The sequence below is a fragment of the Oppia nitens genome, unplaced genomic scaffold, assembly GCF_028296485.1.
Source record: "Oppia nitens isolate AA-2021 unplaced genomic scaffold, nextdenovo-longstitch-racon4-pilon3 scaffold22_pilon_pilon_pilon, whole genome shotgun sequence".
Taxonomy (NCBI): domain Eukaryota; kingdom Metazoa; phylum Arthropoda; class Arachnida; order Sarcoptiformes; family Oppiidae; genus Oppia; species Oppia nitens.
Window position 1 is genome coordinate 472,602 of NW_026533202.1, and position 26,476 is coordinate 499,077.

A 26,476-nucleotide genomic window follows, 5' to 3' on the forward strand; every position below is an offset into this window, starting at 1 on the left:
ATATATATAGTGTAAACGTATATATAATTTATATAATTTTTATATACAGACATTTGTCTTATATATATATATATAGATTTTTAAGCAATTAATTTTATTCAACAACAAAAAATAATGATAATAATATATAATGTCATCACATAAACAAAAATATTAGACAACTATACAACAACAAAAAATGCACAATTAGTCAAACAAACAAACAAAATAACAAACAAACAAAATAGGAAAAAGATTTTTCACTTTTTTTACTGTAAATAAAAAAAATTCAAATAATTTTAACCTCATTATTGAACTGTCTTTTTAATAATAATAATAATAATATTTATAATATAAAAAAAATCCTAATAACAGCTATACTTTTACTGTTGTGTTTGTATTATACATACAAAAGTTTAGTTTAGAAAATTGAAATGAATTTTTTTATAGAGAGAGAAAAAATAAAATAAAAATTGAATTGAATTGAGAAAAATACCACTTTTTTGTTGTTGTTGTGTATATACAGTACACACACACACACACAGTGTATAACTACTATAGTGTATGTTATAAACATTATATGATATACTATATGATATAATATGAAAATTGAAATCAATTTGTGTGTGTAATATAATACTACATACACTTGTTTTGTTAGCAAATATTGTTTATTTGTTTGCTATTTTAATTTATTCTCTCTCTCTCTCTCTCTCTCTCTCTCTCTCTCTCTCTCTTTATTCAATTCAATAGAAAAATTATTATTATTATTATTATTTCTTAACTCTCTGGTTATATTATATAACTTTTCTCATATAACATGTCATATCCCTGTTTATTTACCCCCGCCCCCATATATATATTTATATAATATATAAACTTTATATATATATATATAACCCTTAACAATGTTTATTTTATGTTTTACCTGCATTTTTAACATTAATCTTATATAATATTTAAGTACATATATAATATTATACACTGTATGTACAGTATATTATTTAAGTATTATATATATATATAGCAAACAATTTAAATACATAATATAAATTTATATATATATTAAGTACAGTATATATACAACTATTTTTTATTTTTATAAAATAAATGGCAATTTTATTCAAAATGTTAATTTTGATTAATTTCATATTTGTGTTGTTGTTATTGAGTTGAATTGAATTCAATGTATGAATGACTGAATCAATAATAAAAATAGCATAAAATTTTTGCAAACAAACATTTTTCAAAAACTTGTCATTTATATATATATATATAATATATACAGTGTATATAAATATATATACAGTATATATGATATATAATGTTATATAATAATGTATATAAATGTTTGCAATTAAAAAAACAAAACAAAATATATTATATTAATACAGTATATACCGTATATATATGTTATTGAAAACAATATATTTATATATATATATAAATTATATAATTCTTTAAGCAATTTACTCACTCACTCACTCACCCACTCTATAACATAACAAAATATATGTAATGTTTGCACACAGAATACACAATACATTTGTATTTTACTTTTTCATCATTAATAGCATAACTTTCTCTCAATCTCTCTCTCTCTCTCTCTCTCTCTCTCTCTCTCTCTCTCTCTCTCTCTCTCTCTCTCTCTCTCTCTCTCTCTTAGATGACTGGTCTGGTGTGGTATGAATTGAATGGAAGTGCCGTTTGGATGACTGAGCTTTTGTTGCCGAGTTTGCCGTCTGCTCTCTTGTGATAAGAGGTATTACACTATATATATAGTATTCAGTCAATAGTTTGAGGAAAAACTCAATGGCAATGGCAATACATGTATGTCTATACCACCTAAACATTGTGTATCAGTAGTATCACTGGGTATATATGTGTGTGTGTGCTGTATATATATGTTATAAATGTTGTGTATATATTCAGTTTGACAGCCTATTCAATGACACAGAGAGAGAGAGCTAAGGGCTACCAACTCGACGATGACTACGACAACGGTTTGCAACTATAATCTCAGTGTTGGGTGAATATACACACACACACACAGTACTAGTGGTATTGAAAACTAACGTTTCTCTCTTAAAATATAGCCTAACATACAATTGATGGAAAAGTATGGGTCAGTTATGAGAGAGAGAGAGAGAGAGAGAGAGAGAGAGAAGAGAGAGAGAGAGAGAGAGAGAGAGTAAAGTAAAGTACAGGCATTGACAGCACAGACACATACTGTACATCACATCCAGGGATCGCACACATAGAGCACACACACACACACACACACACACACATCACAATCACATCATCTGATAGTTTATGGCATTTTGTGGCTTAAAATATCAATATATTTCATACTATTTTTTGGTTACTTTCTCTCTCCACTGATGTGTGTGTGTGTGTGTGTGTGTGTATGCCATTCATAACCAGCATAAATATATTGCATTAAAAATACTGTATAAGTTATATATATATAAAGTATAATATATTTTGCACCTCAAAAAATTTGAGACCAATATTTTATTATATATATATAGTATATACTGTATATTACAAATTCATATGACATCAAGTGTGATACACATATACATACTGTACATCACATTGTTGTTTGAATTTAAATTTTTACACTATTTTTATCATCATTTAATATATATATATATATATATATAATTTATAGAGAAAATTATACCCAAAAAATATATATAATTTTAAAATTAATGTCTCGTATGTTTAATATAAAAAAAATTTTTTTTTTGAAAATAATTTCAATAATAATATGTAATAAAATAAAATTTTTTTAGCTTATTCTGTGTATGTATGTATGTGTCGATTAAATAATAATAATAATAATATGAAAAAAATATTATTACTATTTATTATTATTATTATTATTATTATTCACATGAAATCACTGGTGACTGACCACTGGACTCACTGACTGACTGACTGATTGATTGTCTGGTCTGTCTGTATGTCTATTAATAGTTTTTGGGTATTATATCCAAAATATATTTCATATTCAATATATAGATTTGTCACCAAAAATAAAAATTAGTTGTTATATTATGGCTTATATATATACTCTAACTATTATATGTATAGCAAAACACAACACACACACACACACACACACACACACACACACACACACACACACACACACACACACACACACACACACACACACACACACACAGATATATTGAAGTCACACACATATAAATATATATATATATAAAAAAAAAGTTTAACAATAATATATTGAACAATAATATACTACTACTACTACTACGGTATGTCTATGTAGAGGACATGTAGTTTATATTATGTATTGTATATAATATGTGTAACCCCATGAAATTGTATGCCAAACCATACACACACACACACTAAAGCAATGTCACGCTCCGGTATTATAATAATGGCTGTGTGTGTGTGTGTGTGTGTGTGTTTGTGGTGGTATTACTATTGATTGTCGTCCCTTTTTTTCTATTTCAGTATATTGCGGGCTCAGGTAGACTACATATTACATGCCTTTTTATTATTATTATTATTACTATTATTGTATAGTATAGTATAGTATATGTCTCTCCCATTCACACCTAAATACTAATACATGTCATATATAAACTCTCACTGAAAGAGACCAACACAACACACAAAAAAAACTAGAGTTCCCCTAACTATTAATATACTTGAGCTGAGAGAGAGAAAAAAACATAGTCTGAGAAATATACACCAAAAAAAATAGATAAAATAAAATAAAGTTATTTTCATAATAAATATACCAACAAAAAAATTTATGTCTACTTTTCATTTTACAGGTAAAATATGACTTATTTAAGCAAAAAAAATATATATATATACAGTATATATAAAAGACTATGTTTTTATTATTATTATTATTATTATTATGATTATTGCTATTATTGAAAGGTATATTTCATCGCTATATACAATAATATTTATAATATACACTGTATTGACAATAACAACATATATATATATATATATATATATATATAGAAAAATAGGAAAATAATATACAATTTAAGAAAAACTGTTGAATACATTCACGACTGGATATATTTCGGGTGAATATATATATATAATATATAGCATAGGTATGAGCGCTACTACTACTACCTAAAAAAAAACTTCCTCCACTCCTCCCATATTACAGGGCGCTTATATAGCCATATAAAGCATAGACACACACACACATACATACACACACACACACGCTTTTTAAATGCATTTTGTGTGTGTGTGTAAAATATGTAGCCATGAATGCCATGAATCTCATGATTTCAGAGACAGACAGACATCCACACACACACACACATACATACATACATACTGTACATCCCATGCATCCCATCACCGATTGATGAGAAGTGCTGCAGGTTTTACGCAATTTATTTTTATTAAAAGTCGTCTCTCTTTTTGGTTAAGAGAGAGAGAGAGAGAGAGAGAGAGAGAGAGAGAGTTAGTATATGACTGTATGTATGTATATATAATGTCATTCAAAAAGCATTTAATTGCACAGAAATATTCTGTATATATATATATATAACATTAAGTACTACTATATATATTGTACTGTATATACGGTACATAAGTACTGTATGTTTTAACAACATTTCATACCATTCATACATAAAATTGTTATCATTGTATTCATTCATTAATTTTGTTTCAAGTTTTATATTATATACAGTATATATAGTATTAATAGTAATGTACTGTAAATATATGCATAATATGCATAACATATACTATATAGAAAATTGTTTTAATTATTATTATTATTATTACAAATATATTAGCATAATAAACAAAATGTGTATATACAGTATATACTATATTAAAAATATTTTATAAATTTATATACATTATGTATATATATATATATATATATATATATATATATATATATATAAACAAATTGTTTTTTATTTGCTCCAAAAACTATATGCCTATGTTATTACACACACACAATATTTTTTTGTTTTTTAGTAAAAAAATATATATATATAAATTTATGCTATATTTCTAGCGCGAAAAAAAAACTAAACTAAATAACTTAAATACTAATCATAATAATAAATTAGACATTGAGAGAGAGAGAGAGAGAGAGAGAGAGAGAGAGAGAGAGAGAGAGAGAGACTCAACCCATGAATAAGAAAATTGGTTATTTGTTTGGCTAATGTATATAATATATAGTTTTTATTTTTAATTTTTTTTAAACATAACATAACAAACAATTTTTCATTTTCTATATACATTACAAATAATATTATGATAATAATAATAAATGTATGGCCAGTCAGATAAAAATATATATAATATATATATATATATATATAACTAAAGGTAAGTGCCAGAGAGAAGTCGCCTCATTATATATTATAGATGTTATATATATATAGATATATAGATATATATATATAAGACGAGCCCTTCATAGAGAGAGGCCAAACCTATCCTTAAAATTATAAGACAGAGAGAGAGAGAGAGAGAGAGAGAGAGAGAGAGAGAGAGAGAGTATGTGATATCAATTTTTTTATAATATTGTTGGACTGGATTTTTACATTTTATAAATTTTTTTTTGACCAACAGTGCTGTAAAAAATCACTACATATGTTGTTTATATACTGTATATAAAATACAGTATATATATATATATATATATATATATATAATGGGAAAAAATTGATGATAATGAGAGCACACACACACACACACACACATACAAACTAAATGCACACTAAATACAATCAAACATAACACCAAATAAAATACTATACTTAAGAGTGCGAAACATATTAAAGTATTATATATAAGAGTGAGAGAGAGAGAGAGAGAGAGAGAGAGAGAGAGAGAGAGAGTAGGCGAAAGAGAGAGAGGAGTGATTTATCAATGTTAATACATGTATAGGCGATTTGGTATTAAGATTACAGCGATAGAGAGAGARAGAGAGARAGAAAGAGAGAAAACAGGAGTGCCTGTTGTGAGCACAGACACTGAGAAATAAAGAGAGAGAGAGAGAGAGAGAGAGAGAGAGAGAGAGAGAGAGAGAGAGAGCACTGGCATTATAGCCGCCGCACTATTACATACATATAATATATATCAACAGCACATTTACATTCTCTCTCTCTCTCTCTCTCTCTCTCTCTCTCTCTCTCTCTCTCTCTCAGCGGTAGAGCGAGAAAAAAAATATAAGACTTTTTTCTTACTTCTGGAGGATTGGACCAAACATATCAGTCCTCTCTCTCTCTCTCTCTTTCTCTCTCACTCTATACATACATATATAATATATATAAAGATGACTGATGAATGCGTGCGCACTCCCCCCTACTTATATAAGACGACCTGACTATATATACTGTATAAGCTTTCCCTTTACTAAATAACAAAATAAAAGACAGATAAATAAGGCGTGCCATCAATCCGTACCACACATCCAAAGCCATCTCCACATACATACAGTACATACATACACATCAACAACAACTACAAGAGCTTATACCACCACTTCTTCTTCAATAACTTAAGAATACATAAGAATAGTGAACCACTTTTGCCATTCTCTCTCTCTCTCTCTCTCTCTCTCTCTCTCTCTCTCTCTCTCTCTCTCTCTCTTAGTCTCTCTCTCTCTCTCTCTCTCTTATTGTGTTTATGTTTGAGTGCATTCTTCTTCAAAAGTAAATGATTGAATGCCATCTCATCTCTTCTTTGCCATAAATATATAGACTCTTATATATATATATAGAAAGTATTGGAGAGAGAGAGAGAGAGAGAGAGAGAGAGAGAGAGAGAGAGAGAGAGACGTGTCTTAAGCATTCTTATTATGATTGAATACCATAAGACTCAATACATAATTTTTTTTTGTAGGTATATATATATATATGTATTTCTATAATATATCTTATACTATATATACGGTATATATATATATTTATTCCGCAAGTATTATAAGTATTGAACACAGGTATTAGGTTTATAAGAGAGAGAGAGAGAGAGAGAGAGAAATACCACAAAAATACTATACATAACAATCATGAAAGAGTGTGTGTGTATGTGTGTGTGTGTGTGTGTGTGAGAGAGAGAGAGAGAGAGAGAGAGGACTCATAAATTTAGTGGCAATTTTCAAATATACTAACAATAAAATATATTTTTCAAAAAAAATCAAACACTAATTGCTATTATTTTTTGTTTTGTTCATAAACTTTCTCTCATTGTGTCTCACTTTATAACACAAATCTTATATATAAAAATGATTTATCAATTTGTTTATAGCATAGCCTGTCATATACTGTATGTATTGCCTGGTTATTGTAGTTAATCATAGATGAAAAATATTGGTCTCTCTCTCTCTCTCTCTCTCTCTCTCTCTCTTTCTTTCTCTCTCTCTCTCTCTCTTTTATTCATTGTATTCAACGGTTTGGTTGATTTACTAGTATTTATCTAAATTTTTTTTTCATGTAAAAAATTATTATATATTAGCAAATAATGATAATAATATATAACTTATAATTTTCCACTACAATTGACTCGTCAAATGATTTAGTAATAGTAGTAATAATAATAATAATAATAACTAACTGTTTAGGATATTCACGCAAAACACACATACATACTGTACATACATATATATAAATTATATAATCACTCCTTTTAAATAATAATAATAATAATAATAACAAATAGTAACATAATTTTTGTGTGTGTATGACTTAACAAAAGCAATTGAAATATTTATTTTTACTGTAACACAAAAAAATCATATATAGTATTGTTGGTATTTATTTTAAATAATAATAATAATATATATATATATATATATGAAAATATTTAGTTCAAAACAAAAGTCAAATATTCATTTTATAAATTATTACATATATATAATCATAAAGTATAGTAAAAACTTATTTAAAAAGTTTGTATTGTTTAGTAAATTATTATAATATTAATATTATTATTATACAATATACGAGAAAAATATTTAACATATACTATACATACATGTATGTAATATACAATACATTTAAATATTATATAACTTATTAAATATATATATATATATATAATATTTCAACACATATATAGCGCAAAAAATGGGTGAGAAAACTAATCAGTAATTATAAATTATAAATTAAAAGCTAAAAACCTATACATAATACAGTAATTTTATGTTTGTTTGTTTTTTTTGTTGTTGAGAAAATCATAAACAATATGCATAATAATAATAAAATATATTATTATAATACTGTATAGTATAACACAATTCTTGTTATATTTTTATAAAAAAAAATATATTATATTATAATATTAAATTTACCTATCGGAGATATTAATCTAATATATTATTATTATGTAACACATTTGAAATAATAAAAATATTAATAATTATTATCCAATAATATTATATATATTAAAATATATCAGATATACTATAAATATTATAGTATTAAATATATCTTATCTCTATCTATCAGTTATTTATATATATATWTTTATATCAGTATTATGAATATCATAATAGTGGTGGCATTTATCCATATAACAAAAAATATGCAGTTTTTTTATTAGTTAGTTAGTTAGCTAATGTGCACAGGTAGGTTTTTAAGTGTATATATATACTGGTTTATATACAGTATATACATGTATTATATATACCAGTAGCCGACATTTTATACCCCAAACATATAATTTGCATGTTTAACACTAATTATACACTTTCTCGATATTATTATTAAATATATATATATAAGCGCTGATTATAGTGTTTTTTGAAACATTATATACAGTATATATGTATGATATATAAGCTATATATATAAATTATGAAAATATGCTATAATATGCTATAATATATATTAAACTAAATTTTTTTTAAAAAAAAGGTTAAGCACTTTTCAATAATAAATTTACAAAAAAAAAACTAACAACACTTGATGTTTGAATTTTATTTTATATATATTTGGTGTTCACTCAGTAGTCACTAGAAAAACACGCCTCCGAGTCAAACGTGACCAAAAAAAACCGTAATATCGGGACACTGTTGACCTGTAGCTAAGCTCAGCTCAGGGATGATGATCACACCATTTATATATTTAAGGACCCGATCCTATGATGCGATGATCAGCCATTTGTGGGCTGATCAACATTTTTTTGTTGTGAGTTTGATAGAGAGAGAGAGAGAGAGAGAGAGAGACCCGTCACCACCATATAGTATATATATATATATATATATATATATATATATATATATTCAATATATATATAAACGTGTATAACGTATAACTGCTTTATTTTTATTTTATTTTTTTGCATATTATAATACTGTATACATGTATACAAAAAAACATAACCTAAACACTACATGATATAATATAAATTTATATTTATATATATAAGTTATATATAATGTATAACAAAAATTTTATATATAAATTTCACAATCTATTATTTTATTTTTTTTAGTCATCACACACCACGAAATTTGCATAAAATAGTTTGTATTTATTTTAGCAAACATAGAGAGAGAGAGAGAGAGAGAGAGAGAGAGAGAGAGAGAGAGAGAGAGAGAGAGAGAGAGAGAGAGAGAGAGATCCCTGAATGTTGTGCCTATGATTATACTATAAGTTTAAGTTTTATTTTAGTTATTTTTTTTTGGGAAACAACTATAAGCCCATACATACATACATATACTGTATATAAATTTATATGATATAAGAGAGAGAGAGAGAGAGAGAGAGAGAGAGAGAGAGAGAGCTTTGCATTGCATACATAATGTATTGAATAATGCATAATAACATTATCATATGCTATGCTATGTATATTGCTTTTAACCCAACGTCTACTAAGTTATATATATTTATATTATATACAGTATATATATATAAATTTGCTGCACAAATAAAAACAAATCTGTGTCTACGGTATCGGTATTATACTGTGTGTGTGTGTGTGTGTGTGTGTGTGTGTGTGTGTGTGTGTGTGTGTGTGTCTATGTGTATGTATATTTATGCGTATGTTTGAGGAAAAGAGTAATAATAATAATAATAATAATAATAATACTGTTGAGTATATATATGTACTTCAATATACAATATTCATGTAGTTTTAAATCCAAACTCTTATTTTTTATTTTTATTTTCTACTTGAATATTGTAATACTAATAATATTGTAAAATAACACAACATTTGAGAGATAGATAGTGTGTGTGTGTGTGTAGAGAGAGAGAGAGAGAGAGAGAGAGAGAGAGAGAGAGAGAGAGAGAGAGATTTCAAAAAACATATAACTCATCTTAATATTAGTGAGAAATAAATATTTGTTCAATAAATCAAATTTATTGAGTTTTGATTGTCTGCCTCTTTTCCATATTATATATATATATATATATGTATGTATTATATATTATATATATATATATATATATATATATATATATAAGTAGTTTTTATTTTGTTGTTTGCCGTTAAAAACCATATATATATACCAACCAAACCAAACACACAGTTGTATAAATGTAAAAAAATAAAATTTTAAAGGCATAGCAAACAAGTTTTATGTTACTTTCAAATAAAATATTATTATATAATATACAGTAATATATATACCTCTAGTTCTAGTATTGCTATATCTCTGGCCATAAAAATCATACAATAATACTGTAATAATAATCATAATATTATATTACTATATATATATATATATATATATAAATTATTACTATACTATTGACTGGTATTTAGCCACCACTTGTAGTTTTTTTTGTTGTTGTTGTTTGTTATCTTTAATGTTAATAATTATATATATATATAATATTTTTTATGTTATTGTTTTTTATGTTTGTTCAAAATAGTTATTTCATGTTAATTGATTATTTTTTTGCAAATATAATAATAATACTAATAATAATCGCATATTTGTTGCACATTATATTTAACATATATAAGTTATGTATATTTTTTATTTTTTCAATTCTAACATTTTTACTATATTTAGATATATATATAAATTTTATTATTATATATATGCATATCTATTATACAATATATTTTGTACATTTAATTGCTATTATCGATTAAATTGTCAAAAAAAATATTATTAAATGTTTGGGCATTTAATAAAAACTAATGAGTGTTTTTCTCTTTTTTTATTATTATTATTATTATAATTTTTGAATAAAATATAATAATATTTTTGTATACGTTATTATATATTAATTTTTTTTATTTGATTAATATGTATACTTATTAGCTAAAAAATATTAATTGTAGTAAAATATTAGCCAAATATATTATAYATATATATATATGAGTATTTAAAAATTAAATATAATAAGTAAACTCATGAGAATACATGGCATATATATATATATTAGTAATGCTTTAATATTTAAGCAAAACATGATTTATTTAATTGATTTTTTTTTCTCTCTCTCTCTCTCTCTAACTAATAGTTCTCGTATTACACTATAATATATTTAATATATATATATATATATGAAAGCACTTCTCTCTCTCTCTCTCTCTCTCTCTCTCTCTCTCTCTCTTAGCACACAAACACTTAAACCGTGTGTTATATTACACATAACTACTACTATATAAATGTGTCTATGAATTGAATAAAATCGATTGAAACACGAATTATTTCAATAATAATATTATTATTATCATTATTTTATATATAAATATAAGTTCATAACATATATACAGTATATATATATATATGAAAATATTAAATGCCTTTAAATATCTACCAATAATATACAATAACAACTTGACTTTACATTACATACATACACATAAACTTATAGCTAAATTTAATTATAAATTATTTATTATAATTTTTTTGTTTGTTTGTTTGTTGATGTATCACACTTGAGATCACAGATTTTATTTTAAATGATAATAAATTTTTTTTAGTGTAAAGATTTGTTTAGATAGTAGTGAAATGTATGTATGGTTTTTTAAACTCATGTATATTATAATATCTATTGTATGTATATATATATAAGTATGTTATGACTTGTCATTAAACAAAACTGAATATTTTATATATATATATATATATATATATGAATACATGTATATTACTGAATATATAACAAAAATATTATTAGTGTATTATATGTGTAAATAAGTTATTTGTAAAAAAAAATTTTTCAGCAAAAATATTTTTGCAAAACATTTGTGTTATTATCATATATATATATATATTATAATAGATATTATAGCAAGAGTTAGCACACATTCATACATACATACAGGGATTGTCTGATGATAAGTCACTAATGGCTTAGAAAGAGAGAGAGAGAGAGAGAGAGAGAGAGAGAGAGAGAGAGATTGTATGCCATCACTAGCACTGGTAGTCACACTTCTCTCTCTCTCTCTCTTTTCATCTCTCATTTAAATTGAGCTCTCATTCAATGTAAATAACGCGTGAACTCTTGGAAAACGCGTGTATAATATACTGTATATATATATTTATCGTATGTATCATACAAAAGATGGTATGTCTATGGTAGGGAATGGGATGTCTCTAATGTGTTGTATGGGCCCTAAAAATATGTGTGAGTGTGTGTGTGTGTGTGCGGCACCAGAAAAATAGTTGAGTGTAATAATGATTTTGTTTAGTTGTGTTGTTATACACACACACAAAAAGGGATAGATTTTTTGGATGATATGTGTTTTTGGTTGAAAAATATTCAGTAAACTTAGTATTAGTGAAAGTTTTTTCCTATCGGGCGCCCTATGCTCTGTATATACCAGGCATACCAGGAAACCAATGTGCCATTAAGTGTTGCTCAATCACCAAACATTAACACAACTAACAACTAACATAACAACAATATCCATGAGCTGCTGCAGCTACTAGTGCTTGCTTGAGCTGCTATAATACCCATATACCAGAAGTCTAATAACATTTACAAATATGTATTATCCAGAAAAATATTAGACACACACACATTAGGATTGAGAGGAAAGGCCTACATATATATATATATACCGTATATTCAACATAATATAACAAGAAAAGAGAGAGAGAGAATTGAATGAGTGATAGGAATGCCTCTCTCTTTGGAAAAAAAAGTTTTCATAAAATTTCACTGTATTTTCACTGTTGTATTGTCTCATCTCATCTCTTATACAGTCAATACTGTATATATATATATATATATATATATATATATATATATATTAAATATTTATACGCATATATATAAGCTATAGATTTTTAGGCTAAACATTTTACAGGCACTACCGCTATATAACACCATCAGCTCTCAGCTCAGGGATGAAAACAATGCCAACAATTTTTGCTGTTGAACTAACTCAACCAACACACACACACACACACACACACACACACACACACACACACACACACACACACACACACACACATACACACACCAGACCAGACCAGTCAGTCACGATCTCTCTCTCTCTCTCTCACTCACTCACTCACTCACTCACTCACTCTCACTCTCAGTCTCTCTCATAGTTTCATTTTGGTGTCGATATCGACTTAAAAGATTTAACTTCAAGAGAAAGAGAGAGAGAGAGAGAGAGAGAGAGAGAGAGAGAGAGAGAGAGAGATGGGCTGTGAATTTAAGCAGAATTTTTGTGTGGAAATTCTGTTTTAAGCATTCATTTATATATGAGATATATATATATACAGTATATATATGTTGGATATATGTTGGTATCTGTAGGAGCAGTCAATGAGTAATGCCTTATAGTTGCTGATAGTGTCGGTAATACCCTCTACATCAGTCAGTCACCAGGCACTGGCACTATTGAAAAAGGGGAGCTTTGAGCTGCTGATGCTATTGCTATCAGTAGTTAGCCATCAATACTATATATATATATATATATATATATATATATATATATATATGTAGAAAGTATAGACTTTTTGTACATTATATACAGATACTGTATACCAGTAAATGTATGTGTGTTTTGAATCGTACAAACAATTGGAGGGAACCCGACGTTTTTAGACATACATTTACCGCCGCCGCCGCCGCCACCACTGCCGATACTCTCTCTCTCTTTCTCTCTCTCTCTCTCTCTCTCTCTCTCTCTCTCTCTCTCTTTCTCCCACTTTAAGTCATCGTATCGTATCTCACATTTGAAACAAACAAAACACAACAAAAAAAAAAGATTTGAAATGAGAGATCCCCTACCAGTGTGTTGGTCTCACTATCTATATATACAGTGTATATATATATACTGTATATGTGTGTGGCTAATGTTGAGCACAATTACCGAAAACTGTATATTCAGTATATATATATATATATGTTTTTGATGGCCTGTCCTTTTCACAAATGGTGAATAATATATTTATTTTTTTTGTGTGATAATAGGCGAACAAATGTAATATTAACTTTAGGGTTAGTAGTAGTAGTAGTAGTAGTAGTAGTAAATGTATGCCAATAGTGTACAACAATGATATATATATATATATATGAGTCTCAAATCTTTTTATTTTTTTTTTGGCGTTTGCCTTAACTATCAATACTACTGTACATATACTCCTTAATATATCCAACTATCCTATCTGTTATTATTATTAGCCCTTTCCCTTTTTAAAAGGCTTTGCGCTCAGCTATTTTGTGCATACAATAGGAACTGTTATGTATAGTCACCGACACACACACACACACACACACATAACAATGGCAATGAACAACATAGATGACAGTCTCAATGAAATATAGCCATCGATGAGAGAGAGAGAGAGAGAGAGAGAGTAGGAGAGAGAAAAAGAGAGGTCTATAATGACAGCAATAGTTTACTGGTAACGACTATTACAATAAAGAGAGAGAGAGAGAGAGAGAGAGAGAGAGAGAAGAGAAATGAGATGAGCTTCTGGTGATAGATATCTCAAATGTTCCCCGAAGTCGATGTCAACTCTCGTTTCTTTCAATTTTTTATATATATATATAAATTTTTGGTGACTGCCTATCCATTTGAGAGTCAGTCAGTGGTGGTGGTGGTAGTGGTGGTGATGGTGTGGTAGTGCTGCTGATACTGATGCTGTCAGAGTGTGTGTATGTGTGCTACTAGTGATACAGTCAAGTGATACACGACTGGGCCCTAAAGCGACAGGCATTTACATATATATATATATAYAATACTATAGTATATACTGTATAAACGTTTTGATGAATTTAATCAGATCTCAGTTTTGTGTTCACACACACACACACACACACACACACACACACACACACACACACACACACACACACACACACACACACACACACACACACACACACACACACACACACACACACACACACACACACACACACACACACACACACACACACACACTGTATTGTATTGTATAGTATGCTATTCATACCCTATACCGATATACCGTATACTTTAGGCATCACCARCAGCAGCAGCAACAACAACATCAGCATYAGTAGTATCAATRKCATAGCACTGGTAGCTCCTGTGGCAGCTCAACAATAACACACACACACACACACACACCAACMAAAAAATATTGAGTGTTTCAAATACAAACAATATCAATAGTAAAATAATATATATATTTATATATATAATAGACGGAACTTTTACCCACAAATTTTACCCAAAAAAATAAAAATTAAAATTAAAATTATATATAAAAAAATTATTATTATTAATATTATTATTAATTTTTTTTCGGCTACTATTTTCTATCTCTAAATATATATAAAAAAAAAATGTTTTCTATATCTCAATTTTGTTTCACATCAAAAATATTTATGTATTAAAAATTACCTAATAATAATAATAATATGCAAATTTGTATTTAATGTGTATAGTTCACACACACACACACACACACACACACACACACACACACACACACACACACACACACACACATAATATTATATTATGCATCAGCATATCGTAAGCAGCACTGGTGGGTATATATATTATACATATACATACATACATATCAAGTACTGTATATTTTAGGGGTCTAWGAGAGAGAGAGGGACTGGTTTGCCCTCAAGTATTACAGTATAGTTGTGCTCAAAAAAAAAATAAAATAAAAAAATACTGTATGGTTGACATGTTGTAAAATTGGTAATAATAATAATAATAATATAATACTAATATGAGGTGCGCCTACAGATAAAAACTATACTAAAAAAAATTATATATTTTTTTTTATTTTGTTTCAACAGAGAGTTATGAACCCTTCAACTATTTTTTAGGCATCACTTTATATATACAGTATTAATATATATATTGAGAAAAAGCGCTAACATTTTTTTCAACAACAAAAAAATATATAAGAAAATAAAATATATATATAATATTTTTTTTACTTTAGTTTTTTTTTCATCATTGCCTGCTATTTGAAAGCATAATTTATGTCGATTTCTCTCTCTCTCTCTCTCTCTCTCTCTCTCTCTCTCTCTCTCTCTCTCTCTCTCTCTCTCTCTCTTTCTTATACTAAGACGACTCTCGTATATATATGACTGACTCCTCGGGCGGACTTACACACCGAGGAGTGACTTATAGCATAGGTCGGGGCTATCAATATGTATATACTGTCTCTCTCTCTCTCTCTCTAACTCCAAAAGCTAGAGAAGCTTAGACATAGACATCTATGGCAGGCCCTCTCTCTCTCTCTCTCTATATATATATATATATATATACATATAAAATATATATCATATATAAATTTAGTGTAAGAAACCAATGGATAATATGTATTAAAATAACTCTCAGCAGTAGTTTTTTTTGAACACTATTTTAATATTATATATATATATATATACTAACAACTAATACACAGTCATACATACATACACACACACACACACACACACACACACACACACACACACACACACACACACACATACCGATGATGAGCTATTAGGGTATTACCACAATAATAAAAAAAAAGGCTAAATATTATTAAGCGCGCACCGGTATGTATTAGTATACTGTATATACATACAGTATATATATGAGATAATAATTTATAAATACTGCACGTTTTTATTATGCATATATAACTAAACTATAACTATAACTAAAACAATAGCAGCAAAAAAAAAACAACACATACCTGAATGACTCGCATGTTTAGTCCAGTTTCTTGGGCCAACTGTTCCCTGATATGACGGGTCGGTTTCGGTGTGGCAGCGAATGCCGACTTCAAGGTTTCCAATTGTTTGGCTTTGATGGTCGTTCGTGGGCCGCGGCGTTTGGTACCGCCCGGTTGGTTTTCATCGTTGCCGGCACTGTTCGACGCCGACGCATGACTGGGCGATGTCGGTTCGGTACCGCCACCGTTGGTACCGTTCGGTCCCGATATACCCGAATCGGACATTGAACTCGAGGCGGATAGTGGCGATCCGGACATTACCGTTGAATGATGGCCGCCACCAACCGAACCGCTACCGTCGCGGCGACCTATGCTGCCCAGGGATGGTAGGCCGCCAAGGCCTAGCATAGTATCGTCATCGTGATCCGAGTCGGGTCCTCCGTGATGATGATGGCCGCCGCCGCCGCCAATGTCTAGTTCGGGCGGACTAACTATACTATCTTCTAAGTCGGGATCAACGGGTGACGACCCACCGGTTAGGACTGTATGGGAGGTGCGTTTGAGTATGTATTTGTGATTATTAGAAATTGAAAATATTTTAATAACTTTTTTTTAAAATAAAACAACAATTGATTCAACATATTATGGATCACTACTACAACTACTATATGGGAAATACATATTGAAATACTAGAAACAAATTGCATTWTWTATATATAAAAAACTAATTGCAAACCACAAGATATATATATATATATACAGTATATATAAGACAAACTACTTATACCTACAGTATATCTGGTATGTTATATAATAATAATAATAATAATAATAATAATAATAATAATAAAAACTATATGTCTGTCCATTATATATTGTTTTTTGTTGCTATACTATATGTTCATAAAAATTAAAAATTTTATGACTGATTGTTTCAGTTTGGTTCAGTACTTGGATGGATGGGGGGGGTTATTACTACTACTATTTTTTTTATGACAACTTTCTCTTTCAACAAAATAAAATAAAAACCTAACAGCCCTCTAAAAAAACAATGCAACATTAGCATTTTTACAATAGATATTATAAATAAATAAAATCATATATATATATATAATACATGTGTGCTATATTGTGTAGGRTTGTCTACTACTAGTAATAGTTATAAACTACARTATACCACYACTASCACTACTACCACATCAACCAACAATAATAATAYACCATATAATACATATAATACAATATACAAGGAGTACTAACCAAAAGTTTTATATATATATATCATATGTAGTGTACTTCAAGTTAAACCTCTATATACTTGTATATCTATATGTCTATGATTTTGTTATATAATGCAATATTATGTCATCTCTCTCTCAGTCTCTCTCTCTCTCTCTCTCTCTCTCTCTCTCTCTCTCTCTCTCWGAGAGAGAGAGAGAGAGAGAGAGAGAGAGAGAGAGAGAGAGAGAGATAGCAACAAAAAAACTGCTTGTTTTAAGACTATACTCTCAGTGAACAAAAGTGAAGCTCAATATATTAGTTGTGAGCTTTATATGTATATATATATAATATCTAACTTTTATATATATATATATATTTATTATACAGTATATATATACCTATATCTATAAGGTATATAYTRTATATATATATATATACTGTATGTCTATGATGTCTCTCTAAACAGTGGAAATGGTTTGGTTGGGTAAGCGTGGGAAAAATAGCCAACGGTGTGCACTTTTACTATGTAATTTGTATGTGTGTGTGTGTGTGTGTGTGTGTGTGTGTAATACTGTACAGTACACATACATAAGCTATATACAGTATATGTTATATATATGTTTTTAGATGGGGGACAGGGGGCTATATCTTATATAGACTAATTTTTTAGATATAAAACAGCAATATATATATATATATATATTGACTGGAGGGTAATACATAATATATTGGTGATGATAGTAATATTGGGTAGTAATAGTAGTAGTAGTGGTAGTAGTAGTAGTAGTAGTAGTGGTAATATTGGTGGTTGATATGTTTTTTGGCAATATTATGTTATATATATACACCGTATATATATATATATACAGTACCAAACCATATATTATATATATTATATAAGGTAGTAATTTTTTGATGTAGTATTACTACTACTACTACTAGTAGTAGTAGTTATTGTTGTTGTGGTTATTGGGGGCAAACATTTTAGTTTTTTTAAAATATATATCTATAAAAATTTATTAGTAGTAGTAGTAGTAGTAGTAGTAGTTATTGTTATAATAAATTATAACTTATAATACAAAACAACAACAACAACAACAATAACACATACAATAAAACATATGGTATATACAACTATACGGTATATATCAACTGATCCATACATACATACATATACAGTGACTATACTATCCATTCAAACATATTATATATATACATACCTTGATTATGTCTACTAGTTTTATAATCATCTTTGCAGACAAACTTATTTTCGTCCAGTATATACAGTTCCTCGCCAGTGGACAGTTGTTTACGGCATACCAAACAAGTAAAACATTTTAGATGGAAAACTTTTTGGCGGGCCCTCCTAACCAGATCGGTGGGCAGTATGCCCTGTAGACAACCCGAACATTTTGTACCAAACAATCTATTAATTTAATGAAACAAAAATAGCAAAAAAAAATCAATTATTTTATTATTTTAAATTTACATAACAATTGACTAACAATTTATGATTTTATAAAACAAAACTATAAAAAAAACAAAAGTTAAGTGACATTTATGGGGTAACAGTAGTTATATGAGTAGTAGTAGTAGTAGTAATAATAATAATAATAATACAGTAGTAGTGTTGTATTGACAGGTAATGGTGTATATTAGGTGTGTGTGTGTGTGTGTGTGTGTGTGTGTTATGAAAGATGATTTTGTTTTTGTTAAGTTTAGTTTTTTGAAAAACATTTGGGGGTTTTTTTTCCTGGTGCTAACTACTGTATAATAATAATTATTATAACAAAGCACTGGTAGTAGTAGCACCAGGCAGCAGCACAGGTAGTTTATGTCATAGGTAGTGGTGTATAGATAGAGTTTTTTTAGCCCAAAAGTTTCACGTTTGTTATTGTTATTATTATTATTATTATTATGTTGATGATAATGATGATGATGTTGATGGGAGATCAGGTCAGTGACCATTCTCTCTCTCTCTCTCTCTCTCTCTCTCTCTCTCTCTCTCTCTCTCTCTCTCTCTCTCTCTCTCTCTCTCTCTCTCTCTCTCTCTCTCTCTYTCTCTCTCTGKCCCTCACTTTAAACATATATATATATATACACCAAATGGTTGTCTCATTTGACTTATAATACACTATTACTAATACTATACTAACTCATGATTTATATATATTAATGTATAAAATATAATGTTAGCGAAAATATATTTTGAAAATTGTAAACCACTTTCTCTCTCTCTCTCTCTCTCTCTCTCTCTCTCTCTCTCTCTCTCTCTCTCTCTCTGTTGAAATATTTAACCACAAAATAAATGATAATAATTTATTTTTTTTTTCAGTAAAATAATAATAATACTATTAATAACCACCACAAATGATATGATTAAATATCTGTTTTTACAATTTATATCTATCATTATATTGTGTTATATTTTGCATATACTGTATATACAGTAGTTTTTTGTATGCATAATAATAATAATAATAAACTATATTATAGATATACAAAATTATATATGTATATTAAAAACAAACAATTGACCATCATCATCATCATCATCATAAGTTTAAGTGTATTTGAATTGATATTTTCAACTATATATTTTAAACATATATATATATAATATGATATTTATATAAATTATATACAAAAAAATAAATAAATAAATACTTGACTATTTTTTTCCAGCAATAATTGTAGTATTTTTTTAAATGATATATTAATCCTTATTGTCAAGTATTTATACATACAAATAATAATAATAATAATAATAATAATTTCATTTTCACTGGTAAACACTTAAAGTGGTTATTAAAAAGCTTAAAATATTGAATATATAGTTTTATTATACAGTAATACCTGTATATTATATATATATATATATATAATTATTATACATATATCACTGAGAGAKAGAAAAAAATTTATGTTTATCACCAAAAAAAATAAATTATTATTATCTATGAGTGAAAAAAAATCTTTACAAATAATTTATAAACTTAAATCTCAAATCCATTAGTAATACTAGTAATAATAATAATAATTTATTTTATTAATAATAAATATTATATATTTTTTCAATAAGCTTGTATATTGTGTATGTATAACCCGTTTACTAAAATAAATTACACACAAAATAAAACTATTCAACATTTAATACACGGAAAAAAATATTATATATATATATTATTTCATTCATTTTTTAAATACCATTCATTGAATTTTCTTCTCTCTCTCTCTCTCTCTCTCTCTCTCTCTCTCTCTCTCTCTCTCTCTCTCTAACAATAATTGTCAGAAAAAATACTACTATTACTACTGTATATATATATATATACTGTAATATTAAATAATAATAATAATACTAAGCGAAAATATTTGACCATAATTTAAGTCAAATGTTTCAGCTGTTTATATATATATATATATATATAAGAGAGAGAGAGAGAGAGAGAGAGAGAGAGAGAGAGAGAGAGAGAGTCGTAAATATATATATATATATAACAAAAAAATACTAAAATACTTGTATTGTAGTGATGATGAAAATGACTTAATGATAATATTAAATATATATTTAATGGTTAAACGCAATCATAATAGTCGACTGACTATATTTGAGTATATATTATATTTATATATATATATTATTTTTGAGAGTCGATAATAGGCTTTAATCGCCAATTATAACAATTGACCGTTTGATGACTTTATTTTCATTATTATTATTATTATCTTTTATTTTTATTATTATTGTATTCAATGTACTCTCACTAACTGTAATACCTGTCTATATAATAGTTATATACCGGTATATATCAATATAAAAATATTTATAATAATAATAATAAAACAAAATAAGTTTTAAACATTTAAAAAAACACTTTTAAAAATATTATATATCAATAGTATTACTCAATTATTTCCTATTGTATTTAATACTGTAATACAAACTATTAAGCATATATATATAAAAATTAATCTGGATCTACAAATATATAATATATATTATATATAATATATATATATATATGAAAAACATTAGTAATAGTTAGTTATTATCATTAATATTATTATTATAGTTTTTAAAAAAACTTTTAAAAAACAGTTTTTTATTATTTTTATTTTAGTTTTATATATATATATACAATATTGATAATAACTTGAACGTGAAAATCGTTATTACTATTACTACTAATACCGTATTATTTAATACAATAATAATAATAATAAAATGTTAAATTCATAATATAAAACTGTTATTATTATTATTATTATTATTACCTAATAATTGCATTCAAACAGCTATTTTGTTTTATTTTGTTTAATAGTAATAATAATAATATCATTTTATTTTAAAAATATATTTGTAATGAATTGAAACATTAAATCCAAATGGTTTCACATTAAAAATCAAATTAAAATCAACCAACAAAAAAAATAAAATAATAATTTAAAAATTTTCCGATAAGTATTAAATATATAAAATTACATTTTATTCAAACAAACTAACAAAAAAAATGAGTCAAATTATAATATTAAAAAATTTTATATTTTTATTTAAATATTATTTTCTCTCACATATTGTATTTATACATACAGTAAGTTATATAATATATTAAACTGTATTTATTATACCTTCAAATATATTGTAGTATTTTATTTGTGTGTTTGTTATTTATGGCAAAAAAATAAACTGGGATTTAACCAACAAATAAATAAAATATAAAAATTATTGGGCACAAATATAGTTATCACAATATATATATATATATATATATATACATAATATATTGTAGTACAGTATATATAATATATATAATACCTTACAATGTAGTTAGGGATGTATTTTTTTTTTGCATACCGTTTCACATACACACACATAAACAGTTGCTGTTTTATATATATATAATATATATATATATATATATATTTGTATATATAAATCGGTTTGCATTAATCTTATCGGTGGAGAGAAAATGTTGTGTTATTTATTTTTTTTTTAAATAAATAAATATATAAAATATAAAAAAAAATAAAAGATTTCATGTATTGATGCGGAAGTGTTTGATGGCGTGATTCGCTTTATTACTCAATCTATATAAGCATTTACTGCCAAAAAGCACCGGTATTTTTGTGGATATACAGTATATATATATATAAATACAATTCATTTTCAATACAAGTAGTCTCTCAGTCCTGTCTATCAAATATACACACAATTGCCTTAATATACTGTATATATATATATATAATTTTTTTAAAAAAAACTACTTGTAGTCCAAGTCTAAACTATCTTCAAAAAAATTTTTAAACAAATTTATTCAATAATAAATGTAAATTTCTGTCATATAAAAGTCAAAAGTCATTAAATATGTTTGATTTTTTGAATACATATCAATAGCTTATTGTAATATACAGTATATATATATATATAGTATCTTCAAATGTGTCTTTAAATTAGTTGTTGAAAACATGTCAATCATTGACTGTCATTATATATATACTGTATATACAGTATATATATATATTTATATTCAATGATAGACAATAGATATACAGATTTAGATAATAAATGTTTTTTTTAAATTATATATATATATATTAAGATTTTATCACTTATTTACCACTAATTTATTACCAATAAAAATCTCTATACAAGTATATACAGTGTAATATTTATAAGTAATATACATTATATACTATATTTAAAATAAAGTTTTTAAAATAGTCAACTAATTTACAAATAATAAAAAACATATAATTAATGATAAACTAGTAGCCCATAGGCTTCATTAATAAATGCATTATTTTACAGTAATTATTACAAATAATTTTTTTTATTTAATAATTTTATATTAGCGCTAAATTACTATTGTTTGGTAAATAAATATATAATTTTTTTTATTGTTAAACACATTGTGCAATATAATCATAAATATAACAACAATTTTTTGTTTGTTTGAATTGTTTGAATTGTTGCAAAATATCATCATATAAACTATGTTTTATTATATATAGTATAGTATGTATTGTACTAAAAATTAACACATTTGTCATCATTAAAAAAATAACTAAATATATATCTATGTGTGTGTGTGTGTGAAATGAAATTATTTTAATAACATTTCATAACAACTATATATATATATATATATACCATAAAAAAATTATATAACAATTTTTTTGCACACAATTTTTTTGTATTGTTATGAAATCGGCGTTAATTTTGTTATCATATATTTTTTGGTTGGTTTTAGTATTATAACAACAAAATTATTATTATATTTCATAAAAAATATTTCAAATTACTTCAAACATACTGTACTTATATATATGATTACATACAGTGAGAGTACATACCATACCATTCAATAATAATCTCAAATAAACATTCAAAAATAAATGTGTGTTAAAAAATGTTAAATGTTTCATTTAAGATGACATATTGGTTGCAATATAACATATATATAAAACAAATAGTTTAGTAACATAGCTATATATAAATAATTTTATGGCAGTTAACAGCGTGAAAAAACTACCCCCTCCACCCACCCCCCTCAAAAAAACTACTGGTGCCCGAGCATACTGTGGGCCATACTGTTAGATAAAATGTTTTTTTTTACAAATTGTTGGGCTTTTTTTTGTTTTATTTGTTAGTGAGTGTTAAAAAACTATCAAAACTATCAGATAAACTACTGTGAAATTTATATATATATATATATATATATATATATATATATATATATATATATATATATATATATATATATATGTATCTAAACATAACAAATGAATTGTGTGTATGTTTTTGAAATATTTTGACAAATTTATGTAAATCTCTCTCTCTCTTTCTCTCTTTAAAAAAAACATTTGTTAAGTTGATATCAAAACACATATATACACACATATATCTCCGGTATGTATGGTATGGTGTGAATAGACATGACAGCACATGGAGTGTGTATTAGCTAAACACGTGAACAACAAGCACCGGGAGATAGAGAGAGAGAGGTATCGGTTTAATAGATAGAGATAACTATTAGAGATATAGAGAAGCTATCCAAACAACAAAATAACTGCATAAAGCACCCGGTAGATATGTCGGGGCGTATAGATCGGGGGGGGGACAGTCGGGTATATACAGTCGGGGTGTACTTACTTGAAAAAATCGTTTCGACAATACAGTCGGCCGTCTCTAGAAAAACATTTTTCCTGCAATGTTTGTTTGCATTCATAACAGGTAACACACTTAGTATGCCACGACCTGTCCAATACGTTTAGTAGGAAACGGTCCAGAATCGGTAGGTCACAGCCGGCGCATTGAATCATTTTCATGATTACTGAGTATTTTTTATATATGGTATGAGTCTCTTATTTTTTTTGCACGGGTATGTATATGTGGTGATGGTATGTGTCGATGGTTATGATGATGATGATGACAGTAGTAGTAGTAGTCTAAGTAATAGCAGCAGATAACGGCACAACACTTTGGCTAACATTACTTATTATTATTATTATTATTATTTGAATCAATTATTTAAACAAACAGTTAGTCAAGTAGTTGTAGTAGTAGTTGTTGTTGTAGTAGTCAAGTGCTGGTTGATTGTCACACACATAAACACCAAACACATAGACACAAACACATTCACAATAATATATATGATAACATACTGTATATATATATATATATATGAAACTACTGTTTAGTTTTTCAGTGTTGAGGCGATGATACCCATTGCCTGAGAGTCAATAGTGTATGGTTTGTGTATGGATGAGATACAAGTGCCGCGCGCCTTAGCCATCGATATGTACAGTATATACTGTATGTATGTATGTATGTATGCCTCTGAGCTGTCTCTCTTTCTCTCTCTCTCTCTCTCTCTCCTAACTCACTCCTAACCATACCATCCATACCCATAAGCGAGAGAGAGAKAGAAACCGGGTGTATGTCGATCCGATTCAGGGTCCGCCCCTTTCCACAAAACGGCTGACGTACTGATCCGATGAAGGTGGAGACACGCATGAGCTCCGGTATATGGATGGCCTTAACTACTATATAACTATTTTTTTTTCGGGAGATTGTATGTTTGCAATTGCCATTACATTACATTACATTAGACTGACTGTACTATCATTATATACTGTATATATCGTGTCTATGCCTAACACACACACACA

The 26,476-nt window shown here is 26.9% G+C and overlaps 1 protein-coding gene across 1 annotated transcript in view; it reads right to left on the reverse strand.

Moving 5' to 3' along the window:
- The window catches only part of LOC128953479 (LIM/homeobox protein Lhx1-like), a 31,782-nt gene extending 6,086 nt beyond the window's left edge, over positions 1–25,696 (reverse strand). Inside the window, exons 1-3 of the mRNA XM_054298961.1 lie at positions 25,458–25,696; positions 19,525–19,730; positions 17,105–17,625 (exon numbers count right to left, since the gene is read on the reverse strand). Coding sequence (XP_054154936.1) covers positions 17,105–17,625; positions 19,525–19,730; positions 25,458–25,633 — 903 coding nt within the window. The 5' untranslated portion in view covers positions 25,634–25,696. The remainder of the gene's footprint in view (positions 1–17,104; positions 17,626–19,524; positions 19,731–25,457) is intronic.
- Positions 25,697–26,476: the final 780 nt, after the last annotated feature.